The sequence below is a fragment of the Bison bison genome, unplaced genomic scaffold (assembly GCF_000754665.1).
Source record: "Bison bison bison isolate TAMUID 2011002044 unplaced genomic scaffold, Bison_UMD1.0 scf7180017864163, whole genome shotgun sequence".
Lineage (NCBI taxonomy): Eukaryota > Metazoa > Chordata > Mammalia > Artiodactyla > Bovidae > Bison > Bison bison.
This window is the reverse complement of record NW_011494735.1, coordinates 9,453,257-9,476,159: the sequence shown is the minus strand read 5'-3', so window position 1 is coordinate 9,476,159 and position 22,903 is coordinate 9,453,257. Positions and strand designations below refer to the sequence as shown.

The window sequence follows — 22,903 nt, the reverse complement described above, 5'->3', positions numbered from 1 at the left end:
GGGCAGGGAGACGCCCCCCGCCACTCGCCCGCTGGAGTTCGCCGGCGCGCCGGGCCTCTCCGGCCCCGAGCCCTGGGCTCCCCTCCGCATCGCCGACGGCAGCTCGATCCCGAGAGTATGGTGCCAGCGCCCGGGTTAATCTAGTTCTCGGCTCGCTCCTTTTTTTCCCCTCCTCCTCCTCCTCCTCTCCCTCCCGTCGGTGCTGCTTCTGGGTTCCCGGCATTTGGGAGTACAACTCTCTGCTTCTCCGAGGAGACTGACTGGTCGGTGACCCCTTACAGAACTTGCCCATTGAAAGCAAACCCAGAACAGCTGGATAATGTCCACTCCGAGCAGATTCAAAAAGGACAAAGAGATCATCGCCGAGTATGAAAGTCAAGTCAAAGGTACGGATGGGAGCGGCTGCCTTGCTCCTTTTGTGTGCTTTCTTGTCATTGTGCTCTGGGAGTTGCGTTTTCTAACTTGGGGGTCTGCGTTGGAGGAAGGTGGTGAGAGACAACTGGAGCGCCTGGTTGAGCCATCCGGGGCTTCGTGCAAGCCAGTCTCAGTCCCAGTCCCGTCAGGTCCACGGGGAGCTGGAAACCCGGTGGCTCTCCCCCGCTGCCCGCTCGCCACCTCCAATAGGGGAGAACTGGGTTTAAATTAACCACCTTCAGCCGGCAACTTACATAGGAGGTAGGCAGCAGCAGAGGTTCCCCCCCAGTTATCATCACCAGCATCTTTTTTTTTTTTTTTTTTTAAGAATATACCATTGTCACAGCCATTGATACATTGTCATGTAATTTTTTTTTTTTCTTTTAAGGAGTCATTTTTCTGAAGTCTGGACCCTTAGTGGTCTAGAGCTTCCTTGAGTGCAGGAAATTGGCGACATTTGCACTAATCACTCATTTATCAGGGCGAGTCCCCCTTCTATAAAACAGCTCCCTAAAAGCCTGGCAGTTAAACCAAGAAAGGACTAGTGGAATCTGACTCTTCCTCTATAATGGGCCGGAATTCAGTGCCATCTTTCACACTCACACGGGAATATTGCTTTATCATTTGCTGGAGGCCACTTGCATGTAAAATGAAGGTTTGAATGTTTGAGTAGTAGTTTGACCATTTACATGGTCACCTAATGAAGGAATCTAGTTATGGTTGATTATGGCATTTTTACTTAATGTGTATTGCGGTTTAAAATACATATTTTCTCTCTGGTACAAGTATTTTGTGTTGCTGATGAAGTGTTTAATAAACATTTATTTGTTGTTTATTTTTTCCTTTTCCTCTATCACTGGTAGCTTTTACCATCCATTGAGACAATGGATGGAGTGTTGAGATTACTGCTGTTCTTTGGAATATTCAATGCAAAGTTGATAAAAATTGCTTTGTAGACACCTGTGTTTGTACAGACACAGTCTTATGAAAGGGCTGCAGAGAAAGGCATTCCTGTACTTGTCTTGGGAAAGGCAGGAGCAGCCTGGGAGTTCTTTTGTGTGGTCAAGTTGTGAAAATGCCTGGAGTCCAGTGAAAGGACCTGGAAGGGAAACCCTCTGTCAATCAGTGAGAATCTGGACCAACTTATGACTAGAGGCAAATATGCAAGCCCAGGGACTTATATTTCCTTTAGGTTGACTCCAGTAATGGAGTTAAGATGAACACTCTTCAGGAAACACAGATTTTTATCTGCTTGCAGTTAAGATAATGTATGCTTGTAGGAACTGGTTACATTGACATGGAAGTTATTTTAGCAGAGAAGTAATTATTTGCTTAGAGACAGATAAACTTTCTAATGAGCATAACCTTTCTTTTTTTAACAAATCCAACAGCCTTTCTCAGGTAGAACTCCTGTTCACAATCACCATTTCTCTGTACAGTTTTTCCGCATGGCTCTTTGTGGCAAGTCTTCAAGGGGTGGCAGTCTGGATTTTGTGCTATCTGCAGCGCTGACTGGCAGCATGTACTTCTAAGAATTGGTTTCTTTATTTCTGCTCTAAGGTTGTTTGTTCATGATCAAGTTCTTATCTGAAAAATATTCTCATGATTAATAAATTCTATAGTTACATGGTTACTTATATACTTTGAGAGTTTAGGCCCTCAACATTGGTTTAAAAATCAATAAAACAGGATATGTTCCTGTGTTTAAAATGTGTCCATCAAATCCAAGGAAAAATTATGAACATGGTGAAAATTATTTTTGGAACAAATTGCGACCCATAAAAAGTGATCTCTCTATTCCCTTCAACCCTCCTCAATCACCTGTGAGTCCTCAGACAGCTTTATGACTGCTTTCTACACCTGAACTACCTTTCTCATCAGGGCCTGTGTCCAGAGTTCATCTACTTCCTCTGCAGTACTTACACATCCTGTGTCTAACCCAGATCCTTACTGTTGTTGTTCAGTCGCTAAGTCATATCCAGCTCTTTATGACCCCATGGGCTGAACTGTTATCTTCCGCTTTTCACACACACCATTATCAGGACAACTGCACTTCTTATGATAACTGGGTCTGAGATACCCAGGGGGACGCCGCAAAGCTTCTCACCACCTGGCCCCAGAAGTTCCAGAATCACTGTTGCTGTATTCTATTGATTGTTGTTGTTCAGGTGCCAAGTTGTTTCCCACCCGTGGACTGCAGCACACCCGGCTCCTCTGTCCTTAACTATCTCCCAGAGTTTGCTCAAATTCCTATCCATTGAGTTGGTGACATAATCTAACTGCGTCATCCTCTGCCTCCCCCTTCTCCTTTTGCAGTCAACCTTTCCCAACATCAGAGTCTTTTCCAATTAGTCAGCTCTTTGCATCACGTGGCAAAAGTATTGAAGCTTCCCCTACAGTCCATCCAGTGAATATTCAGGGTTGATTTCCTTTAGGACTGACTGGTTTGATCTCGTTGCCCCTAATACCAGCTCCTTATATCCGTATGTAAATATGGGAATAGGGAAATACAATGGAATTGGACCATACGCACTTTGAATGGCACAAATTCGCCTGAACTTACTAGGCAACATCAAGAAGACAGTGAGAGAGAAATGAGAGTTAAATAGTGCCTGAGGCCTGCTGTCTGTGAAGTGAGAATAGGTCCCTCATTAAGAATAGTTTCAGAGGTAGGATCCTGGTTTTCCGTTTCTTTTCCTGAGTCCCTCTTTAAGGTTGAGGGTCTCACCCTGGCAGAATGCTAGTCCACTAGTTAAAGATAGGTGGATTGGGAACAACCAACTCCCTCAGTTCTAGCAGGTATTTCATCTGATGGTAAACAAAAGACAGATGGCTCATTCTATCGCTGGAGGAAAACCTAGCTGTATTGGCCTCATTAAGAGAAGACTCTTAACAGGTCTCTTCCGAATAAAGCCACATATATTGAACTCTCTGGATGACTTCCATGTATGGGAGAGTCACCTTTGCTTTAACTTTTTTCGTAATGAATTCGTATCTGAGTTCTCAGGGAATTAAAGTGTAATACCCAGGTAGAGTGGTAGTAAAGAATCCACCTGCCAGTGCTGAAAACACAGAAGAGGTGGGTTCGATCCCTGGGTCAGGAAGATCCCCTGGAGTAGGAGGTGGCAACCCGCTCCAGTATTCTTGCCTGGAAAATTGTATGGCAGAGGAACCTGGCGGGCTGTCAGACATGACTGAGCACTCATGTATTCATTCACATAGAGAATACAGAAAAAATAATAAAATCACGTTCAGAAAAGTAGAGCACAGGATTGTAAGAGGGGGAAGAATTGGAGATTATGAGTTAAAGGAATAGATAGGTGTAAATCAAGGACCAAAGGACCCCAAGCAATAATTTGCATGTGTTAGGAGGAGAAGGATTATTTCATGCATGTTGGTCAATTTCCCAAAGACTTAGAATCCAGAGAAATTAATCTCTTGTTTGTGTGGGGCCTTAAAAAGCAAGTTTGTCTGGAAAAATATATGAAACTCAAACCGGTCGACTACACTACTTTTAGCATCTCTGGCAAAAAACTTAGCAGTGGAAAAGATCACCAGTGGCTAGCAGAAGGTTGAGGATTATCTGTGGATTTCAGAGATATAGTAATTTTTGAATTCTGCAGCAGAAATATTATAGAGTCCGTATAAAAAATAGGGGTTCACCTATGGGAGTCAGAAGAATCAAAAGACACATTTTATGAGGTGGAACTCATGGATGGGAAGTTGTGTTTGTTTTTAATAATGCGTGTTGTTCGTTGCTAAGAATTGACAGCTATTATTTGCAGTATTTTCCAAGGGATAATCTCGTACTCTCATCTACATGCCATATGTGCAGGAAGTGCCAAGAAAATCTGTTGTTCTTTAACCACCCTGCTGCCTGAACTACAAATAGTACATTTTGGTGGCAGATGGAGCATAAGAAATTGCCAATTCAATTTGATAGGACCTCACATCATGTGATAGGTTTCAGTGGGGAAATTAAAAGTGGTTCTGTCACTCATACGGAACCTGTGTCTACGTCTACTGTTCTTTCCTTTAGCTTGCAATAGAAAATACCAGTTTAAATTGTGAATTAAAATTTTATAGCTGGGAAGGACTTTAAACATTTCCTGTCCAGCCTACTTATACAGTATAAGGAGGCATAATGTCAGTTGCACAATTAATCATAATATACGTGGGACGGAACCCAGGTCCTCGGCTTTTCAGTAGCAAACCAAACCAAGTTTTGGTTTGCTTTTAGATTCCTCACAAAGTAGAGTAGGAGATAGAACACTTACCTATTTAGACTTTACATCCGTTGAAGAAATCATAGCTAGATGAAAGAGAGAACAACTCTTTTATCTATTAACAGGAGGAGTTAATTCAAGTGATTAACAGCAACTAAAAAAAATTTTTTTTCACCAAGATCATTTCAAGAAACCACAGTGCCCAGGCGGTAGCTTCACATCATGCCTTTGAGATCAAGGGGAAAAAATAGGTGAATATGTACAATTGTAACACATTTAAAATTTTGGTCGTGCTAATTGCAGCCATTGCAATAAGACCTCTTAGATTGTCCAGAAAACTTGATTAGTTTCATGAATTTGAAAATATCTTGAATAGTTCTGGAGAAATTTTTAAGCAAAGCATGTTCTTCTGAAATACAGTGAGGGTTGGCATATGCTATGGGATGATAAATCTGAGCTCTAACCATTATATTGAAACCATTATATAAGAAACCAATATATTGGTTTCTTACTCTGAGCTGAGATAAATAGGTCAGGAACCCCTACATCCTCAGCTCTGGTCCAGTTGAGAGTCTACTTTGTGGACTGACCAAACCCTTTTTTATGCTACTTGTTTTTATTTCGAATTATACCACTGAGAATTAAGATTAAAAGAACAAAAGCCGAGTAGACTGTATGTCTAATCACTCCGTCTCTTTTTGTTTTAGTGGTTTAAAGTCAGAAACTGATATTAGAGACAGTTCCTTGAAGACATTTTTGTTACTTGAAGGTATTTTTATTTGTTGGTCCCAAGTTACCTTCTAGGTTACTAACAGCATATTTGTGCTCATGTGCTGATACCTCAGGATGGGAAGAAACAGAACATGCAAAGAGCAGAAACTTTGGTGTTAGCCACTCAGTCCTGCCACTAATGATACATTTGACCACTGTTAGTCAATTTCTTCATCTGTAAAATGGGGATAATATTGATAGTAGTACTTACTTCCTTACCTTTGTGAGGCTTCTGTGAGGTGATTTGTAGAAAGCCTTTATTACAGACTTGGCACTAATGAATAGTCTTTAAAAATTAGGCTTTGTTTTCTGTTTAACTTTTATTTTCTTTAGTTTCAACTGCTTCTTTTTACATTCTGAGTTGGATAAGCTTTTTGAAATTCAAATACATAATCACCAATCTGCTGCCTAAATAGATCCCAAAGTGGGTGATTATAAGCCATTCTAATAAAGTGCTCTGTACACTTAGAATAGAGTGAGTTTCATGGTGAAATTAAAAAGGGATATGTACTAGGCAAACCAGAGGGATGCCCAGCTCCTTCTAAGGTGGATTTCTTTTTTTTTATTGTGCCATTGCTTTTTATCCAAGTACATATAACGGAGCCGAGAAGCACATTCCCTAGGCTGCCATGTGTTTACTTACAACTTTTGTTTAAAATATTCTTTTCCTTTAATGATACCAAATGAGCTTCCCTGATTACTCAAGCAGTAAAGAATCCTCCTGGAACGCGGGAGACACGGGAGAGGTGGGTTTGATCCCTGGGTCGGGAAGATCCCCTAGAGGAGGAAATGGCAACCCACTCCAGTATTTTTCCCTGGGAAATCCCATGGACAGAGGAGCCTGGTGGGCTACAGTCCATTGGGTTACAGAGTCCCATATGACTGAGCTTGCACCCAGCTTAATGATGCCAAATGGAAAATGAAAACTGTAGTCCTGTGACAAAAAGCATTCTTATAATGTCCAATAAAGTCTCTGACTTAATTTCATAGCGAAATATTTTGTTTTAAAATCATTATAGAGGGTCTTCCCTGGTTGTCCAGTGGTTAAGACTCCATGCTCCCAATGCAGGGAGTCTAGGTTCCATCCTTGGTCAGAGAACTAGATCCCAAATGCTGCAGCTGAGTTTGCATGCCCCAACGATCGTGCAAGCTGCAACAAGACCTAGCTCAGCCAAATAAATAAAATAAATAAATAAAATCAATGTAGAAATGAGTTTTTTTGCATATAACTGTTCATTTGCTTTTGCTTATGAGAGCACTCTGCTTTTTCCAGCTTTATTGCGATAGAACCGACATAACAGAGAACAGTTTGATATTAAAAATTATTGTCTATTATCTCCCACATCTCCAATAGAGCTTTGTTAAACATTAATTGAATGAATAAAGTAATCATTTTGAATTATTATTCCTTTATAGTATAACCAACATGTTCATCATAGAATTATCTAGGGTGTCTGACAATCAAGAATTATCACAAAATTAAATTGAACTCAAATGTAACATCTTTAGAAAAGTCGCAAAGCTGGAAACAATCTAAATGTCCAACAGTGGAGAATAGTTAACTAAATTCTACTTGGGAGTGATTAGCTAACTTACACACGTGAAGTCATTAACACAGGTGTTTGAAGAACATTTTATGGTATGGAGAAATATTTTCTAATAATTATTTACAATTTAGTGAATAATTTATATTATGTCTGGTAGGCCGAATTCTCCTTCCTTATACCGTTTCAAACGTATCTTGGTGATCTTGATCCTTTCTCTTTCATGTGCATTTTAGAATCAGTTTTCCTTCCATGGGAAGTCCATTGGCAGTTTGATTAAAACTGTGAAATTATAGAGCAATTAGCAGAGAACGGGCATCTTTATATTAGATTATAAATTCTACTTACACATGAATATGAATATTTCTGCATTTATTTAGTTATTTTTAAATATCTTACTATAAAGTTTTATATCTTCTATGTCTTTTGTTAGATTTATTTCACTTTTCTTACTGTATATGATGTCTCTTTTAAAATTGTTTTTTAACTGTTTCTGGTGTGCAGAAATGCCATTTCTGTTCAGTTCAGTGTGCAGAAATGCCATTTACCTCTGTATAAAAGTCTTATATCCAGCCGCCTTACTAGTTTATTATTATTACAAATAATTTGTTCATATTTTGGTTACAAAATCTTATTATTTGCAAATGAAGACAATTACATTTCCTCCTTCCCAATCCTTTTGGCTTTAATTTATTCTTCTATTTTTGCCCTAGGCAGAATTTTGAGTATGAAGTTGATAAATGTAGTGAATTGGCATTCTTTTCTTGTCCTGGATTTAAAGGGAGTGTTTTCAAGCCTTTTTTCCCCCATAAAGGATAATGATTGTTTTCGTTTTGTTATAGATATTCTCATCAGGTTAGGTAAGATCTCACATATTCTCTGTTTACTTGAAGTTTTAATCATTAATAGTTCGTTGAAAGTTACCTTTTTTCTTTTTGCATTTATTGATATTATTTTTTGTTCTTTAATCAGTTAATGTAATGAGAAATCTTTATAGAGTTTTTAATATTAAGTCTTCTCTGTATTCCAGAATTAAACCTGTCTTCAGCATTGTATTATATATGTAAATAGTTGCATTCAGTTTGCCAGTATTTAGTTTAGGTTTTTAGGAGGAAGTGTTTTTTTTTATTCTTTTTTGCTTGGTTGGTTGGTTTTTGTCTCTAAATCCTGAAACAAAATAGACCCATGGCTTTGCTTTCGGACACTGTCCTTATCGGGTTCTTGTTCCACTTATACTCACAGAATGCATTGGAGAGTATTGCTTCTCTATTTTGTGGAAGATTTTGAAATTTTGGAATATTCCTTCTCTTGAAAGGTCCGTAAAACTGCTTATTTGAGTCTAGTTATTTTCTTTGTGTGAAGAACTTTTAACTGCTTACCAGCAGTTAAGCTTTAGTTTTATTAGTGATAGTATTATTTATTCTTTTTATTCCTTCTGAAGTCAGTTTTGATAAGTTATATTTTTCTAAAGACGTCTCCATTTTCTGTATGTTTTCAGATACATTGACATAATGTTGATGATAGTATATTTTTGAAATAAGGGCCGATTTCTATTTAATTTAAAATACCATTTTAGGGAATTCCCTGGCAGTCCGATGGTTAGGACTTGAAGCTTTCACTGTGAGGGCCCACGTTCAATCTCTGTTCAGGGAACTAAGATCCCACAAGCCATGTGGTATGGCTAACAAATAAAAATTTTAAATAAATAAAAAATAAAATATTATTGTAAAATATTTATTTTTATCTCATCTCTTCGCTGAATCTTGAAAGGGGGTTGTCTATTTTTGTTGTTTTTTCTTTTCTCTTATTGATTTCTACTCTTATCTTTATTATCATCCTTTAAATTTTTTTCAGATTTATTCTGTTCTTTATCTGTTTTTTTCAGTTGGACATACATCTCATTTGTTTTTAATTTTTTAAAATTTATTTTTAATTGGGGGATAATTGCTTTACAATTGGCATCCCACTCCAGTACTCTTGCCTGGAAAATCCCATGGATGCAGGAGCCTGGTAGGCTGCAGTCCGTGGGGCCGCTAAGAGTCAGACAGGACTGAGCGACTTCACTTTCACTCTTCACTTTCATGCATTGGAGGAGGAAATGGCAACCCACTCCAGTGTTCTTGCCTTGAGAATCCCAGGGACTGGGGAGCCTGGTGAGCTGCTGTCTATGGGGTTGCACAGAGTCGGACACGACTGAAGCAACTTAGCAGTAGCAGCAGCAGCAGATTGTGTTGGTTTCTGCCTTATATCAAGGTGAATCAGCCATAGGTATACACATTTCCCCTCCCTCTTAAACTTCCCTTCCACCTCCCACCCCATCCCACCCCTCTAGGTAGTCAAGGGGCACCAGATTTGAGGTCTCTGTGTCATTCAGCAGATTCATTCAGTGCTCCTCTCTATTTGTCCTACCCTCTCCTTCTCCCACTGTATCTACAGATCTGTTCTCTAAATAGGTTCATCAGTACCATCTTTCTAGATTCCATATATATGCATTAATATACAATGTTTTTTTCTTTTCTCTTCTCTTTTCTCTTTCTGACTTACTTCACTCTATATAATAGGATCTAGGTTCATCCACCTCTTTAGAACTGAGTCAGATGTGTTCCTTTTTATGGCTTAGTAATATTCCATTGCATGTATGAACCAAAACTTCTTTATCCATTCATCTGTTGATGGACATCTGGGTTGCTTCCATGTCCTAGCTATGGTAAATAGTGCTGCAATGAACACTGGGGTATATGTATCTTTTTCAATTATGATTTCCTCACAGTATATGCCCAGTAGTGGGATTGTTGAGTCATTTGGTAGTTTTATTCCTAGTAGCTTTCAAGCTCATTGTTTCTATCCTTCTTTGCTATTATAAGCATTTAAGACAATGCATTTTTTTTCTAATGTAAATGTTATTTCTAACAAAAGCGTTATTCCTAAGAAAGGCATCTGTTCTTCTCCCCTAATAAATATTTATGATAATTTCCCTTAAAATACTGTTTTTGCTTCATCTAGCAAATTTTGATTTTGTGGAGTTTATTAAAATTATGTTCTGAGTATTCTGAATTTGTTACAATGGTTCCTTCTTACCTATGAGGTATAAAGAAATATGACTTTACATTAAAAAAAAAGTGAGGCTATTTATATCTTTTTTAAAAAATATAATTACTGCATTGCAGTCTGAGTAATTTCTGAGAGTAATTTATTTTTTTGAAGTGTTTGAAATTAGCTGCAGATCATTTCCTTTTACTGTTCTCTGGAGGAATTCATGTAAGACTGGAACTATGTGACTCTTAAATATTTACTGAAGTCATCTAGGTCTAGTATTTTCATCAAGGAAAAAAAACGCCATTGCTTTTGAATTTACAGATTTTCTAATTTATTGACATAAAATTGTTTATTGTATTCTCATACCTTTTTAATCTCTGCAGCGTCTGCAGTTATATTTCTTTTCTGTTGGTAACAATTGTTTATATGTGTGTCTTCTCCCTTTTTTCCATGATTGACCTTGCCAGAGGTGTGTTTATTAGTCTTTCCCAAGAACTAGTTTTATACTTCTTTGATTTACTGTATTGTATATTTGTTTTCTATTTTGTTAGTATGTTTCCTCCCTATGATTCCCTTCCTTTTACTTTTTTTGTGAGCATTATTTGCTGATCCTTTTTAAAATTCTTATTTATTTTCCAAGTTGTTACTTTTTATAATGTAAACATGTAAGGTAATAAAATTTCCTCTAAGATTATTTTTCCATGTTTATTGTTCAATTTAAGAGGATAGCATATGTAGCTTTTCTTTTTTTTTTAAAAGTATAGTTGATATACAGTGTTGTGGTAGTTTCAGATGTATAGCAAAATGATTCAGTTATATAAAAACTGAATATATATGTTAAATATATAAAAATATATTTTTTTTCTTTTTTAGATCCTTTTCCATTTTAGATTATAAAATACTGTATATAGTTCCCTGTGCTATACAGTAGGTCCTTGTTTACTTATTGGTATTTTATATGTAGTAATGTGAGAGTTGGACGATAAAGAAAACTGAGCACAGAAGAATTGATGCTTTTGAACTGTGGTGTTGGAGAAGACTCTTGAGAGTCCCTTGGACTGCAAGGAGATCCAACCAGTCCATCCTAAAGGAGATCAATCCTGGGTGTTCATTGGCAGGACTGATGTTAAAGCTGAAACTCCAATACTTTGGCCACCTGATGCGAAGAGCTGACTTGTCTGAAAAAACCCTGATGCTGGGAAAGATTGAAGGCGGGAGGAGAAGGGGACGACAGAGGATGAGATGGTTGGATGGCATCACCGACTCAATGGACATGAGTTTGAGTAAACTCTGGGAGTTGGTGATGGACGGGGAGGCCTGGCATGCAGTCCATTGGGTCACAAAGAGTTGGACATGACTGAGTGACTGAACTGAGCTGAACTGAATGTATATCTCTAAAAATTTTACATGTAGTGTTTTTCTTATCTTTCGGTTTTGTGTACTTTCTAATTTCTATTGTGATTTTTTTCTGTGACTCATAGTCTGTTTAAAAGTGTTTTAAATTTTTCAGATACAAAGTTATTTCATTTATCATTTTGTTACTAATTTCTAACTTAATTGCATTGTCATTATAGAACATGGTCTGATTATACTGATCTTTTGAAATATTTTTCTTGACCATGCTGTTTAAGATCAGAAGCCTCAACCTCCTGTGGCTCTTCCCATCTTCCTTCTCTTGCGTTCTCTCTCTCCATAGCACTTGTTATCATTTGACCTGCTTTATACTGACTTCATCTTGTTGGAGGCTTTTAAAATTCCTTACTTATATGAAAACTGGTGATGTGGTTAAAATCATATTTTAAAAATATTTTATCTAGTGTTTTAATTTCAATCAGAAGAGTCAGGGCTATCTATCTAAATTTACAGTATACTGTAGGAAGCAGAAGTCAATTATTCAATTAGTTTTTTTTTTTTTTTTTTGAGCCCATCGGTTTTTAAAAATTAATTAATTTGTTCTTGCTGCTCTGGGTCTCTGTTGCTGCACATGGCCTATCCTCTAGTTGCGGTGCTCAGGCTTCTCATGGTGATGGCTTTTCTTGTTACTGAGCACAGGCTCCAGTAGTTGGAGCGCACGAGCTTAGTTGCCCCGTGGCATGTGGAATCTTCCTGCACCAGGAATCAAACCCATGTCCCCTGCATTGGCAGGTAGATTCTTAACCATTGGACCACCAGGGAATTCCAAGCCCATCAATTTATTACATTTTTTATTGAGATATAATTGACATTATATTAATATTGACATTATGATATTATAACATTATATAATAGTATATTAGTTTCAGGTGTGGAGGAGGGCATGCCAACCCACTCCAGTATTCTTGCCTGGAGAATCCCATGGACAGAGGAGCCTGGAGGGCTACAGCCCATGGGGTCTCAAAGACTCAGACACAACTGAGCGACTAAGCACAGCACAGTTTCAGGTGTACAACATAATGATTCTGTAGTTGTAAATATTGCCAAATGAGCACTACAGTAAGTATATCACCACACATAGAATATTTTTTCTTGTGATGAAAACTTTTAAATCTACTCTCAGTAACTTTCATACAATTATTTTTAATTCATTCAATATCAAGTTCTGTTTTAGGAAGAGAACCCAAAAATATATATAGGTCAAGTTACTGGGAAGACTCAGTCTGTTTTTTCCTAAAGAGAATTATAGGGGTTTAATCCCTGCCCTCTAGAATGATGCTTATAACCCAAGATCCATACACTGAAGAGGAGAGCAAATAATGTTATCCTAACACTTTCAAGGTCTTCATGTATAAGTATATGTCTGCACATGGAAAAATCCAGGATATGTGGATTTTAGGGATGAAAATGTGTAGTGAGGATCAATGAAAGGCTTTGATATGGGCTGCACATGAAAACATCCACACTTTTCTGAATAATCTTGAGATGCTGCTGGAAAACTGAGTTCTTGCTTCTGTTGTTAATCATGCAGAGTCTGGTCTTTCATTCCTGGAGTTTGCAGGTAACAGCTTTCCTTTTCTTTCAGAGCTACTTCTACCATTTTATCCCTTGGAGTTCTAGTCTAGAGCTGGCTGCGGTGACCTGTAATAATTCAGGCCTCCTAGAAAAGGTAGCACCCTCTAGCCTTCTTGGCATCACAGCAGAATAGCCAATGTAGCATAAGGAGCGTTTACAAAGTCCCAGCAGTTCTTTTTTTTTTTTTTTTTAATTTTATTTTTAAACTTTACATAATTGTATTAGTTTTACCAAATATCAAAATGAATCCATCACAGGTATACATGTGCTCCCCATCCTGTACCCTCCTCTCTCCTCCCTCCCCATACCATCCCTCTGGGTCGTCCCAGTGCACTAGCCCCATGCATCAAGTATCGTGTATCAAACCTGGAATGGCATCTCGTTTCATACATGATATTTTACATGTTTCAATGGCATTCTCCCAAATCTTCCCACCCTCTCCCTCTCCCACAGAGTCCAGCAGTTCTTAAAGTGCTTGGTGTCCCAGTTTCTGGGCTGTCATTTCTAACTCCTTCTCAGTTGATCTGTGGAAGACCTTTCTTTGGACTTTTGTCCTTATGTTATTTGCTTTTATTATTCTGAAGGTGCAGCTTACAAAAACAGTTCTCTCCCTCAGACCTCCAGCAGTTAAGATAGAACAATAGGTGTCTGCTTATCTTATATAAGTTAGGAATTTTTGACCTCTGAGGACGTCCAGATTTTAGTCTGGCTGTGAATGTAGCGTATTTGAAAAATGAAAGTAAGCCGCCAACGACTGCCAACGTTATTTACCAAAGAAGAGAGAGTAGAAAGAAGTCATTCTACTCATCTTATTTTCCATATGTCATGGCTTTGTGGCATATTTTGATTTCTTGTCAGTGTCCGATGAACAGTTCTCTTTGAGGATCAGTGATGGCTTTTCCTTGTGCACATATTGATGATGTACAACAGTTCAGTCAAATTATAACCCACAAACACCAGCAGTAATTCTGGAACTCAGAGCCAAAGGTGTGGCCGTTGCTGCAGTGAGCTGCCTGCTCCCTGTCTTCAGGGGACAGAGAGAGAAGGACAGGTGGGTAAAGAGAGCAGCTCTTTAGAAGGCTCCTTAAGCAGCCCTAGAAAAGTGGAATGTTTTCTGGGCTGACTCCTGACTTGAATAATTTGCTCTCATTTCTGTGCTGTGCTCAGCTTTCACCTTTCTTTTCATCATTACAGACAGTGGATGCATTCCCTAGTAAAAATATGGCACAGAAAGCTGGTGAAGTGTGAGACTTTAGAAAGGAGAATTTGTTAGATTTCATTTCCCTTAGAAAAGTTTGCTGAGTATCCTACTACAAAGAGAGAGTGTGTTAGTGAATGCTTTTTCAAATGGCCACTCCATTTCTAACTGACCTTCAGTTACAATTGTTTTAAAAATGTTAATGGGAACTCTCAAATGTGTCACCAAAAGTGCATGTTTGAGAAATTTCCAGACTGTATTTTTATAAAATTCAGAGTTTTAGTGATACACATTTTTCCTGTATTCTCCAAATACCTAATCTACAAATAAATATATCTTTTTTGGGGACTGGGAACTCTACATCCTAGTCAGGTTAACATTTTTAGTCACTTTTCTGTTAGGTATCTCTTTTCCTCCATTGGTCTTGGTATTACATTGTGAAATAATGTACAGAAATCCCTGTGCACTGTCAAACGCAATAAAAATGACTTTTATTGTCTTTGTGATCAGTCATCTTCTGGAAGTTTCTGACATTCTCCTAATGTCCCATTTTCAGATACCGTAACACTCTGAAATAAACACACCTGCATAAATTTATAAGTATTCTGTATAGCATAGTAGTTTGTAGCATAGCCTCAGAAATCAGACTGCTGACCTGGGGTCCAAATCCTGCCTCAACTACTCTCCAGCTATTGGATTGTGAGCAGATAACTTCCTCTCATCCTGCCTTACTTTCCTTGCCTATAAAATAGAAATAATAGTACTTCACTCAGAGCATTGGTAAAACAAGTAGAGTATTGAACAGACAAACTGACCGGCACATAGTAAGTGCTTAAAAAGTGTTGGTGTATTGCCATTTTTATGGACTCTGGCTCTGGAAGCAATAGTAATCAACTTTAGATTGTAAAAGATTTAGTAGACAAGAAGAGCCTAAGGAGACCTGAGGACCAAATCCTGGATGGGATTCTGCAGCGGGAAAAGGCCATTAGTTAAAAACTAAGGGAATCCCAAATAAAGTATGGACTTTAGTTGAGTGAGTGAGTGAGTGAAGTCGCTCAGTCGTGTCCGACTCTTTGCGACCCCGTGGACTGTAGCCCACCAGGCTCCTCTGTCCATCGGATTCTCCAGGCAAGAATATTGGAGTGGGTTGCCATTTCCTTCTCCAGGGAATCTTCCTGACCCAGGGATCGAACCGCATTGCAGGCAGACGCTTTAACCTCTGAGCCACCAGGGGCTTTAGTTAATTTTTAAAAATACTTAGTAAGAATAGACAAAGAAAACAGTTACTCATAAAAAAAAATAACTTTCATGGTTATAAAAATTTGTTTTTGGCTGAACTACAGAACTGATAAGGCAAAAAATGGCAGTTCTCAAATCATTTGCAGTTTACCCTTCCAGTGGCATCACTGGCATTTGTGTTCATAGTATTTACCTACCTACCTATTGAGTGAACAAATGTGGTCATTTGCAGGATAGTTACTGTAGACTTGCTTTTTATTCAACAGTAGATTGTTGCTGCTCAGAGTTGGTCCGTAGACCAGGGCTGGTCAGAACCATTTATTAGCAGTCCATGAGGAGATATGGTAAATCATGGCCCTGCTTCCTTTATCCAGCAAGTCTTGCTCCACACAAATGTCAGCTAAACTAAACAGTGCTTAGTGATGTGTTGATTTAGGTTTTGGCACAAGCTCTTTATCTCATTGTGGATCTGCAGCCGACAGTTCTCTGGCCTGTGTGTGAGTAATGTTGGTCGGCACCATTCCATAGAAGTGTATAGAGAGCTGTCTTTTCCCTTTAATGGCTTTTACTGTTACTTGTTGTTCTTTGTTGATTTAGAGACAAGATTGCCCTTCGAATGGGACAGTGGTGACATTTACCAGTGGCCACCTCTGTACTTTTAATCTTCATCAATTTCAGTGATTGGGCTTCCTTTAAGAAAGGCAGCACAGTGGAGAGGTTAATACCTTGGATAAGTGCAGTTCAAATTACGGTTCTTCTGGAACCTCAGTTTTCTAACTTGGAAATGAGTATAATGATTACATTTATTTTATAAGCATTGTTTTGAGGATTAAATAAAATTGTACCTGAAAAGAAGTTAGCACTGCTCTTTTTTTTATTTTTAAATTTTTTTACTTTATATTGCAGTATAGCCAGTTGATGTTGTTGTGATAGTTTCAGGTGGACAGCAAAGGGACTCAGCCATGCGTATACATGTATCCATTCTCACCCAAAGCCCCCTCCCATTCAGGCTGCCGCATAGCATTGAATAGAGTTCCCTGTGCTATACAGTAGGTCCTTGTCAGCAATCCATTTTAAATATAGCAGTGCATACATATTGAGTTTAGCACTGCTCTTGGCAGTTAGTAAGGGCTCAGTAAAAATGAGCTACTATAATAATGACTGTTATTTACTACTGCTATACCCGAAGCTGTTGTCTTTATTAGTGGCAGATTTTTTCCTTAAATAATTTAAAACTCATTCATTTCCAGAGAGATTAAAATCACTAAACAGACTTCAGTTTTACAAAGCAAACACTAAAAACTGGGGATTTTAATGGTTCTTTAGAAAAGCAATGAGAGATATATAGCCAATCACCAGAAGCTATACTGGACCCAATCTTAAAAGAATTGTTTTTATAGGCTTTCTAGGACCTTTACCTACAAAGAGGCACTTTGTTACAATTCCTTGTATCATCACTGTTTGAAAACCTTGAGAGATAATGAACTCTGTTTTCTTCATGAGTATGATTGCAGCTAGAGATGTAGGTTGCTCTGCCTTTAACCTGTTCTCCTTGTTCATTAAGGGTTGCCAAAAATTAATCTGCCAAACAAATGGAGAGAACCATAGTTTTTTTCTAGCTACTGTCAAAGGCATACTCCTCTCACTTTCTTCCAGATGGGATATGTTGATAAAGTGTGTGTATGTGTGTCTGTTTCTCTCCTCTCTTTAAGCAGAGCAGCACCCTTGCTCAAGACACCTAAGATAGAGACTCATCTCATGTCCCTCGTCAGCAGTTTATATCTTTGACAACTTCAGTCTGATTTCTTCTCTGTGTTCACCGACATCTGTTCACTGTGCCTTTCAAGTCTTTCATCATTTGATTATTTTGAGCTAAGATCTAGACTCCTTTCATAATGAATCAGAAAAGGGCCTGGGTCTGGAGTTTTGCTTGTTTCCTGATGCAAAGTGCCTGGTTACAGTACAGTGAGTCCCCTACACACAAACTTTCAAGTTGTGAACTTTCAAAGATGCAAATGGGTATCTGGTTCCAGCAAGGAACCAGAACCTGTGCCTTCAACATCGGGCGTGAGTAAAACTTCTGCTTGCCTTCCGTCTCCTATTGCTGATGACCCTTCAGCTCTGCCACCTCCCACTTCTCCCTCTTCCAGTCAGTAACTCTTCTTGCCTGTTCACTTGAAGCCAGCCTCTGTATGCCAGCTGTTGTACTCTACTATTCTACATTTCAAGGTGCTGTACTGTAAGATTAAAAATATATATTTTTGTGTGTTTTTTTAATGTATTATTTGTGTGAAAAGGATTATAAACCTATTACAGGACAGTACTATATCGTCTGCTGTGTTAGTTGGGTACGTAGGCTAACTCTGTTGGACCTGCAAATAAATTGGACTTGTAAATATGCTTTCCCAACAGACCTTGTTCGTATGTTGGGGACTTACTGTATAAACACTGCCTGTAGTTAATATTGTTCGTGCCTACAGTGCTAGCGGCTAACATCTACAGTGTGTTCCTTTTGAGGGAGGTCATATCAGTGTCACCTTACAGGTGGGGAAGACGAAACTCAATACTTAGAAACTTGAAATAGTTTCCCTAAGATCACACAGCTACTAAATGATAGAGCCACCAGGGTTCAAACCTCTGTTCTAATTCTGTAGAGAGCTGCCTAAGGACACTGCCTTATAAAGATGAAATGCTTAGATTTCATGCCATTCACACTCTTGAAATTTCCAGAGAGCCAGGAAGAATGATTACCATCTTTGTCTTAATAAATAGAGTTTGTATTAATCAAAATAAAAGGCTGTATTTGTTGTTCAACGATTATGTACTAGGGGCTTCCCAGGTGGCTCAGTGGTATAGAACCCACCTGCCAGTGCAGGAGCCACAGGAGACGTGGGTTCGATCCCTGGGTGGAGAAGATCCCCTGGAGGACGAAATGGCAACCCACTCCAGTATTCTTGCCTGGAAAATCCCATGGATGGAGGAGCTTGGCGGGCTAAGCTGTGGGGTCGCAGAGAATCAGACATGACTGAGCAGGCAGGATTATATACTAAGGTTAAACTGTTACCGTATTATCTCAGTGGATAACTTGATAAGAAAAGTCATGGTGGAACTGCCTCTTTGAATGCAATAGAAAAGGCATTCGTGGGGAGAAGAATTTTAAATGTCCTAATTTGGAATACTCTTGCTATATTTAGTGCTCTGTTCTTGGGAATAAGAAATTGCTGCTTCAACTCCTGTTACTCCCACCCTGCTCCTTCCCCAACAAAGACGCCCTGCCTTGTCTTATTTTCTGCTGGGAAAGAAATTGTATCTCTTTAAGCTGGTTCTCTAAATTTACTTAAGGTTTGTTGCTGTTGCTCCTTTTTGAGGTGTTAGGACTTCTGGTAGAACCACTGAGCCTGTATCAGAATCACCTGGAGGGCTTGTTGCAGCAGTTTGCTGGGCCCCACCCCAAGCCCTAGTATTTGCCTTTCTAACAAGGTCCCAGGGGGTGTTGAGGCTTTGGAATGGCGACCACACTTTGGGACCCATCTCTGGAAAAGTCAAAGCAATTTTGTAACTTCTTTAGATTAGCCTATTTGGATGCTAATTTCCTCCCAATTTCCCTAAAATCTTTACCTTTCTTATAACTGCTCTCAGTTCCTGTAAATGGACATCAAATCATGGCAATTTAAGCTAAGAGTATAGATAATGCATGTAGCCCTCAGCTTCCTCCTCTGGTTCTACCGCCCCGCCAATCTTTGTCATTTGTTAGTTTCTCAGATTGTAAAGAGTCTTTTCACATCACACCTGGGTAAATTGAAAACTAAAGTGGGAACATGATGAGCCCCTGAGGAATAAAGCTTCAATTTCCCCTGCACATCTGCATGTGCTTTTGAATTAAGGAAAAAGAGCAGGAGGCAGGTGGCCTTTTTAAGACCTCCTATCAGATCAGATCAGTCGCTCAGTCCTGTCCGACTCTTTGCGACCCCATGAATCGCAGCACGCCAGGCCTCCCTGTCCATCACCAACTCCTGGAGTTCACTCAGACTCACACCCATCAAGTCGGTGATGCCATCCAGCCATCTCATCCTCTGTCGTCCCCTTCTCCTCCTGCCCCCAATGCCTCCCAGCATCAGAGTCTTTTCCAATGAGTCAACTCTTCGCATGAGGTGGCCAAAGTACTGGAGTTTCAGCTTTAGCATCAGTCCTTCCAAAGAAATCCCAGGGCTGATCTCCTTCAGAATGGACTGGTTGGATCTCCTTGCAGTCCAAGGGACTCTCGAGAGTCTTCTCCAACACCACAGTTCAAAAGCATCAATTCTTCGCTGCTCAGCCTTCTTCACAGTCCAACTCTCACATCCATACATGACGAAGGAAAGTTATGACCAACCTAGATAGCATATTATATAGCACCTTTCCATTTTCCACAATCACTGCTGACTCAGGACAGTCAGGAGACTTGACATCTAACCCTGGATGGAGCAAGTGAAGTGCTTGTTGTTTTTCCGACTGTGGTTAATTCAAGTTACTGTAAGGATGGGAGTTTTTTCTATAAATAGGAAATTTTATTATGTTTCCTGAGAGTTTTTGGTTGATTTTTTAAAAATCCTAGGTTCACTGACAATTCATGACGTTGCTATAGCAGTGGTTACAAGACAATCACAATTTTTGCTGTAAGTTAGGATCTCAACTCAAACCATAAGGAGAAAAACTAAACAGAATTACTCTTGAAAATCCTTGAGTCACTACGTTACCAAGAACTGCATCCGTGAAAACTCAGAAGGCAGAAATTAACTTCTGTGTCTCATTGCTCATAGATTGTGGCCTCACACATACACGTAGCCAAAGTCTAGTTGAAAGACTGAAAGGATGGTGAGGAAAGATAAGATTTTCCTTCCCTCCCTTGGACTCGTCCTAGAAAAGATGGACATGGAGTTAAATCGTAATGAATGTACTTACAATGTGACTGCATTATATGTGAAGATAATTGAAACTTTTGATTCTGGGTCTCTGATTTAAATTCTTTTGCAGTCATACTGGAATTAAATATCTTTCATTCATTCAACAAACAGCTATTGAGTATCTCCTTAATCAAACTGTAGACTCTCCAAGGGGAGGTCTTTTTTTCCCCTAATTAAGACAACTGTCTTGCATTATGGTAGTTGCTCAGTGGTGTTCGTTGCATTGATAACTAGTAAAACACATCCCATGTGTTTTTATGGATTGTGTCCTAGAATTAGAGATGGAGAAATAAACAGATTTTCTACATAGTGTGTTAGAGGTGTTTTAAATTTATGGGAACTTTATACAGGAAGAAATTAGTTCTGCCTGGGAGAGTTTTAATACAGGCTCCCAGGGACGGGGGAGCCTGGTGGGCTGCTGTCAATGGGGTCGCACAGAGTCAGACATGACTGAAGCAACTTAGCAGCAGCAGCATGGGAGAGACGTTTGAGCTAGGTTTGATGGATGAGTAGGAGTTCTCCAGGAAATGAAGGGCATTCCAGGTAAAGGAAAGTCTCCTGCAAAGATTCTATATTTTTTCTTTTGAGGAATCATTAGCTTAATGTTTTAAATACTTAGAGCAGAGTAACAAGATGAGAATAGGAAGGTAATGCTGTTAATAGCTTACAGCTATTGAGTGTATATTATGCGCCTGGCAGTGTAAGTATACTTTTCACATATTATTTTGTTTTAATCTCACAAGAAACCCGTGACGTACATTCTACTAATATCATTTTCCAGATTAGAAATTGAGGAAAGTTTGTTTTGTGAGAAATGACATAGTGAGATGACGATCATTACGTTATATGTTCTTAGGTTATTCAAGCAGCTTAGACTGTGTGGACAGTGGGGAGCCATTTAGGATGATGTGATCAGATGTGAGGATGAAAAACTCTGAGTTGAAGGAGGCCAGTTTAAAAGTTTTCTTGTACTCTACGGTGGCATATTGAAGGTTTCAGTTCTGACCTTGACCTTGGGGGTAGAAACTATAAGAGATGAAGGAGACAAGAGAGGTGGAATCAAAAAGACTTGATGACCCTTGGGAGAAAGACGTGTGTGATCAGGCTTACAAAGGGGAGAACAAGGTATATGGTGATGGCCTGGGAGAAAATGCTGTATGTTTTTTGTCTTCTTTTAGACCTTGTATTTCTTTGGTTTTGTATTTTTGTATTATCCGATGTATATTAACTGTACATGCACATAATGTAGAAATGTAGAAATGGAAGCATGTTGAGAGTATGCTCATTTTTTTCCTCTATGGATGTACCATCAAAAAAGTTTGAAAGCTACTAATCCAGATATATCCAAAAGAGCACCATCCAGAGGTAAGCCAGCTACTGGAGCAAGAAGGAATGAATAGGTGTGGCGAAAAGATGGCTACCTGTACTTTTACTTCTTTATTTATTTGGCTGCATTGAGTCTAAGTTGTGTCACGCAGGATCTTTTGTTGTGGCCCGTGGGCTCCAGAGTGTGGGGGCTCAGTAGTTGCAGTGGGCAGGCTTCGTTGCTCCGCAGTACGTGGGGTCTTTGTTTCCCAACCAGGGATTGAACCCACATCCCCTGCATTGCAAGGTGGATTCTTAACCACCGGACCACCAGAGAAGCCCCTATACTTTTACTTCTGCAGGTGATCATTTGAAGTTTTTTCTTTCTTTTGTAGCCATTTGTCTTTTGCATTTCAGAATAATCTCCAGGATAATAATCTCCATTTCAGAATAATCAGGATAAAGGTGCTAAAGAGGGAAGGGTATAACTTTCCTATGGGAAGAATTCTGTTCTAAGACATTAAAGACATTTTAGGTATTAAAGAATTTAAGAAGTGAATGCATATTAAGGTCGTCTAATCCAACTTCTTCCCCCCGATCCAGAATCTCAAACAAGTAGTCACTGGGTTTGTGTTTGAACCCTTTGGGAGGTGGGCAACTCAATCCTTCAGAAGGAAGTTTGGGCAGACGTAATTGGAGGAAAGTTCTTCCTCTTCCAAGTTGCAGTGCACTTTCCCATATGCACCTTCTACCCATTGGTCCTTTCCCTGCCTTTAAAATAGTTACAAAGCCAGTAGCAAGGTGCTTTGCAGGTTACCAAGCGAACATACGTGCACAGTCACACCTAATGCTCACAATTCTTCTGTGGAGTAGACAGGTATGTGTTTGTTCTGATTGAAGAATTGAGGCAGTTGAGATTGTAGTGCCATGGAAAAACATCCTAGTTATTTTTTCCTGTAATCATTTGTCATGCCTGATGTGCATATTTGTATAGGAGGCATTGAAGTACCAGGAGCCATCTGACCTGGGTTTCAGTTCTGGTTCTATCACTTTCTAAGAACAAGACCTTTAGCAAATTATGTTGCCTTTCTGAGCTTCATTTCTCTTGTCTATAAAATAAGGATAAGCACTGCTGGGAAAATGAAATTAAATGACTCTTGTAAAGCTATTATAAAAGCTTGGCTTAGAGTTAGCTGTGCAACAGATGTGAATATACTTGTTTTTCCCATCTATGTTGAA

The 22,903-nt window shown here is 39.1% G+C and overlaps 1 protein-coding gene across 3 annotated transcripts in view; it reads left to right on the top strand.

Annotated features, from left to right (window-relative positions):
- SRGAP1 (SLIT-ROBO Rho GTPase activating protein 1) overlaps positions 1-22,903 on the top strand; it is a 313,186-nt gene continuing 290,283 nt past the window's right edge. For all 3 annotated transcript variants that reach the window (XM_010841593.1, XM_010841590.1, XM_010841594.1), the window contains exon 1: positions 1-386. In XM_010841593.1, the coding sequence (XP_010839895.1) occupies positions 320-386 (67 nt within the window). In that variant the 5' untranslated portion in view covers positions 1-319. The remainder of the gene's footprint in view (positions 387-22,903) is intronic.